A 10,647-nucleotide genomic window follows, 5' to 3' on the forward strand; every position below is an offset into this window, starting at 1 on the left:
AGAAGCTGAGGGAGGCTCCCTTCCCAGCCCCAGGACACACTGTGGAGATTAAGAGCTTCATTCCAGAGTCGGGCACTGAGGTCAGACAAACACCCCCCCTCCCCTTTTTACCCTTTTTTTGCACCCGAGTGAAAGGTGAAAAAAAAACGTATGTACATATTAACGTATAAAATGTGCCTTTTTGACCTGTATATTATATTACAATTGGTAATGGTGATTAAGTAATTATTCCAAGGCTATTACCTATTATATTAATAAGGGAATACAGATATTATAAAAGAAGTTCATTTCCATAAAACCTATACATTCAAAACAGAATCTAACGTGATACGGCCAGAAAATAGGATTTCGAACTGAAGTTCCCCAACGCCCCCTTGATCTGATGATCCACTCCGTTAATGAAAGATAAAGATAAAAGCTTCAGACATTCGCGTGTGGGGTATTTCCTGACATATTTGATGTGGTAGAACAAAATCTCTTCAGCTTGTGTTACTACAGACCTTATTTCAGACATCCATCCAAAAACACGTAAAAGAAAACAGTGACTTTGAGACGAGGGAACAGGAAGTGGTAAAATGCTGACTCATTTCTGGGTTTTATTAGTCCTTCCTGCAGCACAGGATCAATACTAGTGTCCTGGTTAGTGCATGCATACATCTGTGATTGAAAAACAGCGACCTGTTATTTTTCTCTCCACCCGACCTCACACTCTGTGACGTCAACTGCTTAATCAACACGCTCAGGTGTTCGGCGGTGCTCAGTAACCGAGGTGAGGTGTGCACATGCACCAGTGTCAGGTTTCTTTGGCAGTACTCCACCTAGCATATACAGGCTCTCATGAACGGGGTTTAAGAGCTTATCTGAGTTTCTGAAATTGGTCTTTAAATGTTGAAATACATAAACGGTAGTATCTTTGTTATGATCATGTTTTTCTTTAAAAAATAGATCTTAAACAGTATATGAATGTTCATGTAAACAGACTCAATTTCTCTGAAAATTGTAAAAATGTAGTTAAAATGTGAACATGCTCTTTAAAAGTGGCGTAGGGAGACGCGTGGTGCAGTGGGTTGAGCGTTGGTGTTGGGATCAGGGGGTCACAGGTTCAAACCCCACTGCAGTCAGCATGTCGTTGTATCCCTGAGACACTTCACCCCAAATTGCTCCTGTGGGGATTGCCCACAGTATTGAGTATGTAAGTCGCTTTGGATAAAAGCGTCTAACAAGTGACATGTAATGTAATATAATGTAATGTAATGTGAAAATGTAGTGGTGAGATCCTCCATGTGGATGTGTTTCTGTGGTGGTGTCTGGACCTGTCCTGCATTACCTAACCTTTAGCTCAGAGCTGAAACCTCACACCTCCCCCATCGGGCCGCATTCCATCATCTCGAGCTGTCACTGATGCTGCTGTGTTTTCGTTGGGCGTCCATCAGGCCGGAGGAAGGACACACTCTGGCTGTCTTCATGAAGGCATTCATATTATGATAATTATGAAAAGCGATAGCTGCATTTTTACCCTTTGTCAGGGCTAAGTGAGCACCCTCAGAGTTGGAGGTGGTGGGTGATGTTTGCATGTGTGTGACAGATGTGACTCTCCCCCAGATCATCAGTCTGACACGCCCGCTGGACTCCTGGCTGGAGCACGTCAACTTCGCCACGCTCTTCGACTGCCTCACAGATGAGGAGGTGCTGCTGGTGTTCGCTGCCGCCGTCCTAGAGAGACGGATTGTTTTCATCGCTGAGGAACTGGGGTACTATACACTCATAGATGTAGATTCCACGAGGACATTATCAATTCATCAATCATAGTGTATGTACCGAAAGTCCAGCTCTCGAGACACTTTAGACGCAGGACTGGAGTACAAGCTGAGAGACGAATTGTACAACCAGATTGTAGTCTGTTTACCTAAATCATGAAAAACAAACAAAGCCCTCATGCTCAGTCCCCATTCAGAAGTCTGGGGTTTGAATCTGGACTGATAACTTGTTTCTATCTTTAAACACTGTCTCTTAAATTAAGGAACTGATACTGCCTGAAAATATATTTAAAAAAAAGTGGAACAAAGCTTGTCAAGCAATAGCCAATGTGTTCCCAGAATGCATTTGCTCTCCACAAAGACTCTTTACCTGCATTCAACCAAAACCCAATAGAACATGATTGGTCAATAATTACTCAGACTACACACGGACACCAGAATGTTGCATACAGATATCTGTTTACAGAGATTATGATGACAGTCACTTAAAAAATTGGCAAAACAAATGTACTATAGAGGCAATCCAAACTCCAAACACGAAGCCTGCCTTGAGTCTCCAGTTATGATGCTATATTGCAGTCCAAACAAAAGAGAAGAGAATCCCGTTTATTAAATAAGCAACGTTTAATTTGAATGCAAACTATCTCATATACAACAGCCCCAATGGCTGGCTATAACTACAAAATAAAATGAAATGCTTCAACAAAATGACTGATATACTAAGAAAAAGTGTGGTTCGAAAAACTGTGTGTAACCGCTCAACCGGGAGCTCACCTGAGCTCTGTGTTCATGCCCTTATAAGGATACATGAGGAAAAGGAGTATAGCTCTGGCCTCTCCATATTGACCTCTCATAACAAAATATAATAATAAATCCATTTACTTAACACAAAGCATAAAAAGGTAGTTCATTGATTATAAAACGGAGTAAAAAAATACACAATTCATCATGTTTTAAATTAGATATTTCAAATAAGAAATGGAGGCTGCTACAATTTATATTGTATTAAATATCAGTTATGTCACAAAGTAAACCAACCCCTGTCAATATTCATTAGCATATAACAGAAACGTGTCTGTATCGGGGCGGCAGGAGCAGTCTTTAGGGACTTGTCTTGGGAACCGAGGGGCCACCGGTTCAATTTGCCATTGGACCAAAACACAGAATGTGGACTGGTACTAACCAGGTGCCCTTGAGAAAGGCACTGAACCCCCAACTGCTCCTGAGCGCCAGCCGGGCAGCCCCTTCCCTCTGACACCTCTCCATTAGTGCATGTCCATAGGTAAAAAATGCTCCACAAAGAGTTGAGAGTTTTGAAAGGTGATTTTCTGATATGGCATGAAAAGCCCCCCTCATGTTATTGACTGAATGTATGATCTGATCTCTCTGCAGCACATTATCACAAATCATACATGCTGTGGCAGCCCTCCTGTACCCCTTCACCTGGCAGCACACCATGATCTCCATTGTTCCTGAGATCCTGATCGACGTGGTGATGGCCCCCACCCCCTACCTGCTGGGAGTCCAGAAGCATCTGCTGGACCTGGTAACCGACCAGACTGATGTGAGTCCACATGGAGAAGAAACGTTTTTAATAATCAAAGTGTTACTTCAATTGCAAAAAGATTCATTCTTATTATTTCTGTGACAGCTGCTGGTGGTCGACTTGTCTGACAATAAAAAGGAAACCTTCATTGCTTCAGTAAGCGTCTACAAAATCAGCTTTTAGTGGCATTTCTTTGCAAATTCACAAGAAACAACCATTTAGTAAAAGTTAAAACATTTGTGTATTACCTTCCTTTTCCAGGTTGGTGATGAAAGCTCTATTCTGCCCCCGAAGCTCAAAAGTGAAATCCTAGAGGCTCTTAGTGCCAGACAAAAAGCATCAAGTGAGTGACAGAAATCAAACACAGGTGTATCACTTAGAAACAGAGTTATGGCTCCATCATCCCCAAATGTTTTTTGTGCTTTGCTTCAGCGGTGGAGGAGTTGAATCGGGTGGTGTCGGAAGCCTTCCTCCTCTTCTTTGTGAAAACAGTGGGCCACTTCAGATCCTACGTGAAACACAGTCGCGGCGGGGGGCCAGGGGTGTTTGAAAAGAGAAGCTTCTACAAGGCCATCGATTCCAAAACTACACGACACTTCGTCAAGTTGTTCCTCCAGACGCAGATGTTCGACCTGTTCATCCAGGAGGTGGAGCAGCAGCAGCCTGGACCGCAGCAAGGTGACACACACACACACACACACACACACACACACACACACACACACACACACACACACACACACACACACACACACACACACACACGTGAATCACATATTTCTGCTGGGAGCAGGCGTAAGCCTCACTGCATCTCTTGCAGCCCAGTTTCATCCACAATCAGTCCAATAGTTATGTATCAGACCAGTAAAAAAGTGTTGAACAATAATGTAATCAGTAACCTAATCAAAACAGGGGTATTGTAACCTGATTACTTTATTTTTCGATATCATCAATATCAGATGCAATGCAAATAAATACAAGAAAAAGAATAAGATGTTTTTATACTGAAGTGTAGTATTATGTAAGACAGAACAATTTGACCTTAGAAAAGAAGACATCAAGATATTTAGGATCAAAAATCATTTTATTGATAGGAAAAGCTGACTTTCATGAAGCATATTCAGAAAGTGAAACCATAAAGCAGATGTAGGCGTATAGATTCACACTTAAAGTATTAGCCTACAGAACATTACAGCTCACAGAGAAGAGATAACATCTGATCCTTTACAACAGACACTATATGTGACCCGCTCTATCGAAATCAGTCAGAAGTCGCAACAGCTCATTTCAAAATAAACGTGGATTTGCGTAAAAAATAGTTTTCCGGGGTTCGGGTGTTTTGTTGATTTTAAATAAACAAAGTCTTGGCTTTCAGAATATGAAGCTTTTATTTCCAAAATCACACGATAAATACGTTTTTTAAGCTTGTAAAGGGGAAGATGACACTCTCACCTGCACTCTCTGGTTCCTCAGCGCCGCTCCCCCTCCCTCCCACCCGCTGAAATTATGAATGCAAGGCGTATAGTAATCATTAGGTAACACACGGCAGGGTCCGTTACAGTTTGTTTTCATCTGATTTCAATTAAACAAATTCAGATGATAAATACAACTTTGAAGCTTGTAACGGCATAATTACAAGCGGAGAACGGAGTAACTTAACGTCACAGCAGGCATAACAACAGCCGGTGTTTCTCGTGAGGATTTTCCACGGGAAACAAACACAATACATACAAACGCAAAATTACAAAAACACACAAACACACACACACACACTCGCGAGCTTCTCCCAGACCAGTAATCCAAACGAAAATATTTTCCCTCCGTACTACATTGATCATTTGCTCCGCTAATAATCAATCAGATCAATGGATTCCAGAGCAGAGGAAACTTTGAAGGCCTTTTTCTCAAAATGATGACTCGGTGACAGTCATTATATAATGTGACATATTTTGCTTAATATTTGGATTACAAAAACAATCCTGATATCATTAGAAATCTAGGAATCTCCTCTTTCCAGCAGTGTATACAACTCAAAATGTGTCTTCGGGTCAATGCGACTGATTTCGATAGAGCAGGTCACAAATGATCTTTTTAGGTTTTACTAACATTGTAATCCTGCTAGTAATCCTCAATTCTTTGAAATGCAACAGTAATCGGATTACATCTTTAGCGAATGCAGTTAACTTTGTTTTACCTTATTATGTAATACCGTTACATGTTGTCTATAACTCCCTAGGGCCTTCCACATTTGAGTGTGCTAGTGGTGTAGACTATTGTCCCACAATGCCATGCACAAAGAGAGTTCTGCTCACATCTGGAAAACAAATGACGGCAAAACAGCTTGTAAAGAAGACATTTTGCTGTCTCTCTGTGAGGGGACCTTCCAAAGTCAACGTTGTGATTGACACACAACTTGGGTGGGGCCATATGACGGAATAAGGGCTGCCTCAATTTTTTTTTATGAAGCCGGTCTAAGTCTTCAGGAGTTTGGAAATCCTACATGGTTCTGCAATGAGGTTGCACCACACACAAGAATACATGTCACAGTTGTTCTCCTCTGTAATCTCAAAAACACTGCAGGATTAGCAACAATAAGGTGCATCACACACTATCAGCTACATCAAATCCACTCCACTTTATCGTTGATTGTATATAGTGAATTACATTTCCGGTACACTCTCTTCTACTCATAACATGCACATAATTGACCATCATGTTACTGAGTCGTCTAGCTGAAATGTATTTACAGTGCACTAACTCTCCCTCCTGTCATTTGTCCTTTAGGAATATTTAACAAAAAGATCCTCGAATACCAGGAGAAGAAGAAAAAGGAGAAGGCAAAGAAACACTAGCTCTGGGCGGGGGGGGCCGGGTGTACATAGTGGAGTTGATAGGAAATGTCAGATGTGAAAGTTGCACTGTGTGTTTTATGTCCTGTGTCAGTGTGGTTTTAAACAATGTGTGAATTACTGTGTGGCTATGTTGCTGCTATCTGTGAAACACTGGCAGAATGAGAGACTGCAGTTCCTTGTGTTCTCAGCCTGTGGCCGCAGTCCGACGCTGAACAGCAGGAAATCATTTCAAATAAAGACTCGTTTTTTAAGTCCACGCATCTAAAGTCTCAATTTTTGGCCTCAATGACTAGAAGAAGGTTGTGTTTGTTGAACACTTCTTTATTTCTGACTGCGGCATAATTAAACATCCTTACTTTCTATGAACAGAAATGCAGAAATTGATCAGAGCAGTCCATTCCAGTTCTCTTACTAAACATATCTAAACAGTGTCTATAATATATGCATTTTAATTGGGTATACATGACAAAATACAATACAATGCAAACAATCAAGAACAAAATGTAGTTATTAAGGTGTCTCTATGCAGGCTTAGTTTCTCATTCTTAATAATAACTGGGGCCTCCCTCAATAAATTAATAAGTTACTGATTGAAAAATATTTCAGAAACATTTTCCAAGAGAAACATGACAAAACAGAAGCTCTTTGTAAGCTTTGTTTTTGAAAGTTGCTTTATGAATGTGTGTCATTTATTATGAATGCTTTTATGTTATCATTATTATCATCATACAACTGCTACGCCTGTTGCCATAGCCTGCAGTTTGGCCCATGTAGCATCCTGCGTTGGTGCTATAGGGTTATGTACACTGTATTTTTTTCCTATAGATTTTGTACAGTAAACTATTAAAAACAAATATATCATAAAACATGGAATATATTTTTTGATGAATTAGAACAGTTATTACCTATGATGCTTCAACATCTTCTCAAAAAAGAAACACTCATATTTGCTGCACAGTTGGTTTTGGGAGAAATGAAGGAGGGAATAAATAAGTGGAGGTTATCATGAGTGGGAGTAATCTTCACATTCACATAGGCAGTGTTGTATTGTAACCTACATTAACAAAAGTAATAAAGTATTTTCAAATTCTACTACTGTATTCCTTTACTCCACTACATTTTGTTGGCAAATGTTGTACTCTTGACTCCAATACATTTATTTTAAATATTAAGTTACTATTTGCTAGTTTCTTTGCTGATTTAGGTTCAAATATAAATCGAGACTTACGTTTACATACACTATTATTGTTAAATAACTTAAATAAATATCTTGTGTTTATATGTTCCTCTCATCATAATATCTTACTGAGTATTTTTCCTTTGGTACTTGAAGTATATGGTGATACTTTTGAAGTACACATTTGAATGCAGGATTTTCACTTGTATCAGAGTATTTTTACACTGTAGTATTGCTACTTTTCCTCAAGTAAATAATCTGTGTACTGTACTTCTTGCAAGTTCTTGGACCTCTGATTATAGGGAAGAATTCTGCCGTTTTAAGTGAAAAATGTTAGTTACCACAAATCTTGGGGCATGTGTCTCAGGAAATACTTATCATAGGGAAATGATATGATGGAAGAAATAAAAAGGTTAGGTTTAAAAGGAGAACAGGACTGATGAGGAAACTGATATACCGCACACTGAGGAGTCAACCAACTGCTGAAGATGGCAGTAACGTAACACTAATGCAAGCTGCTGTTCTTATAGAGAACCGCAGTGACGAGTCGTAAAACCCGGAAGTAAACTTCTTCCGGTTCCTTTGTCAAAATAGCTCGAAATAAGGTCTGTGGTTGACACACATTTAAGAGAGGGATCACGTTTTGTTCAGCCGGATAATCTCCACATGTCAACCCTACTTTTATAATTTTTGAATGATAAATCTAGTCGCCAGAAGCAAAATGCTAACGTTATGCTATAAACGAACTACTAGCCAGCACAGCAGCAGGGTCGCACGACTTTAACGTCACGCCAACTTAAGATCGTTTCAACTGACTTGCACTGAAACTGCACTTTGAACACTTAATTTTTGACAATAAAGCTGACTTTGACTCGCGCGCTTGCATATTTTAACAAAGCTTTTCATTTTAGCCACACTGAATTTAACTAGAAGTCATGGCTGTGTCAATTACCAGTCTGATATCGTTTTACAAAGATGACAAGAAGAGTGTAGATAGGAGAGAACCACTACAAGTCAGGACACGTAAAACAGTGCAGCCTAGATGAAGGTGTGCTTACCGGTGTTGTCAGGGCTAGCATGAGGGACAAGGTTTATAGTGTCGGTGAGTAATGATAGCAAGAGTACCGTTAACCTAGAGTTAATTTATTCACATTAATTCCCATCAACAAATCCATTTTATGTGTCACATGGAATCTTTATTAGGCAAGGCAAGGCAAGTTTATTTATATAGCAGTTTTAAACACAATGCAATTCAAAGTGCTTTACAAAAAATGAAAGACATTAAGAAAATTAAATAATCATTAAAAGAAAAAATACATGGATAAAAGTTACAGTGCAGTCTAAGATATGAATAGTTCAATTAAAAGCAGCGACAAAAAGAAAAGTCCTCAGCCTGGTTTGGGCTAGTGAATTAATTTCAGTTTTCCGCACTCTCGCGGGAGTGTCATTATTGTCTCACTACTATCACTACTACTATTACTATTACTACTACTATTACTATCACTACTGTCATTATTAGGGTGTAATTTGTTATATACTGTTGGAATGGGTAAGCAGGCCAATTATTTTTGGATATTTGTGGAGTTAGGTGGTCCATGAGTGTTTTTTATTGGTTAAGTGGTCCTTGGTAAGGGGGAGCCTCGTTGCGGGGAAATTATACAGATGGCTAGTCCGCCCCTAAAAATATCTATGCAAACGTTATTATTAATAATAATTAAAAAAAAAAAAATTATTAAAAAAATTTATCAATTATTTTTTATAATTTTTATTTTTTTTATTTTCCATTTTTATTTTGTAATCATCTCGCGACCCCCACTCGGGGTCTCGCAACCCCCACTTTGAGAACCCCTGCTCTGCATCAGGTAAAGCAAATGTACTGTCCCTGTGTTCACCTAAAGCCAATTCAGACACCATGTCACAATTCTGTCTGATAAATGCTAAAGACCTGGAAGACATTATCCAACATCTGAAATCCTCCTCCTGTAGCCTCGACATCATCCCGACAGGATTTTTCAAAACTGTTTTTCATTGCTTGGCCTCAGATATTACACATAATAAACAAGTCTCTTCAATCAGGTGTATTTCCCCAGGCCCTGAAAACTGCAATAATTAAATCGCTCCTAAAAAAGCATAACCTGGACAAAACCATAATGAATAATTACAGGCCAATATCAAACCTTCCCTTTTTAAGCAAATTGATTGAAAAAGCAGTTTTTCAACAGTTCAGTTATTTCATGTTTTTAACTGACGGTTTTGATTTGTTTCAGTCGGGCTTTCGACCTAACCACAGCACTGAAACTACACTCGTAAAGGTCTTAAATGACATCCATTTGAACACAGACAGTGGCAGAATATCAGTGTTAGTATTATTAGATGTCAGCGCTGCCTTTGATACCGTTGACCACAACATATTGCTAGACCGTCTTGAAAACTGGGTGGGAGTTTCAGCAACAGCTCTAAACTGGTTTAGCTCCTACTTGAAGGACAGAACAAACTTTGTCTCAATAGGCAATTACAAATCAATCCTGATAAATATGCCATGCAGGGTTCCTCAAGGCTCCATCTTAGGATATTTGCTTTTTAATATTTATATGCTACCTCTGGCTGAAATTATTAAAAAGAGCGATCTAAGCTATCACATCTATGCAGACGACACCCAGATTTATTTTCAAATTACACCGGGAGGCTACTCTCCGATTAGAACACTGAGCAAGTGCATTGAGCACATCACTGACTGGATGACTCAGAACATTCTCCAATTGAACAAACAAAAAACTGAAATCATTATTTTTGGAGCAAAGAAGGACCGATTAAAAGTAATCACAGAGCTTCAGTCGGCAGACTACAAAGTAACTCACAAAGCAAGGAATCTAGGTGTAGTGATGGACTCAGACCTGAATTTTAACAGTCACATTACAACAGTTATTAGGTCTGCATACTACCACCTGAAGAATTATCAAGGATTAAAAAACTAATGTCGCAACAGGACTTCGAAAAACTTGTCCTTGCTTTTATTTTGAGTAGACTCGACTACTGCAATAGTGTATTCACAGGGCTCACTAAAAAATCTATCAGAAAGCTGCAGCTGATTCAGAACGCTGCTGCTCGAGTACTCACTGACACTAGAAAAGTGGATCACATCACTCCGGTTCTGAGATCATTACACTGGCTTCCAGTCTGCCAAAGAATTGATTTTTAAAATACTACTGCTAGTTTTTAAATCACTAAATGGCTTAGGACCGAGGTATATAAACGACCTACTCCATCACTATGAAGCATCCAGGAGTCTCAGGTCTTCTAGGTCGGGTCTGCTTT

General features: G+C 39.4%; 1 protein-coding gene across 1 annotated transcript; it reads left to right on the forward strand.

Annotated features, from left to right (window-relative positions):
* Nucleotides 1–5: 5 nt before the first annotated feature.
* Nucleotides 6–6,411, forward strand: dennd2da (DENN/MADD domain containing 2Da; the record flags this gene model as incomplete). Its single annotated transcript, XM_010794161.1, has 7 exons — nucleotides 6–80; nucleotides 1,603–1,751; nucleotides 3,150–3,321; nucleotides 3,409–3,459; nucleotides 3,565–3,646; nucleotides 3,736–3,981; nucleotides 6,088–6,411. Coding segments are annotated over 7 exons (843 nt in total), but the record flags the coding sequence as incomplete, so codon positions are not given.
* Nucleotides 6,412–10,647: the final 4,236 nt, after the last annotated feature.

Source organism: Notothenia coriiceps, unplaced genomic scaffold, assembly GCF_000735185.1.
Source record: "Notothenia coriiceps isolate Sejong01 unplaced genomic scaffold, NC01 NC01_scaffold00002043, whole genome shotgun sequence".
Lineage (NCBI taxonomy): Eukaryota > Metazoa > Chordata > Actinopteri > Perciformes > Nototheniidae > Notothenia > Notothenia coriiceps.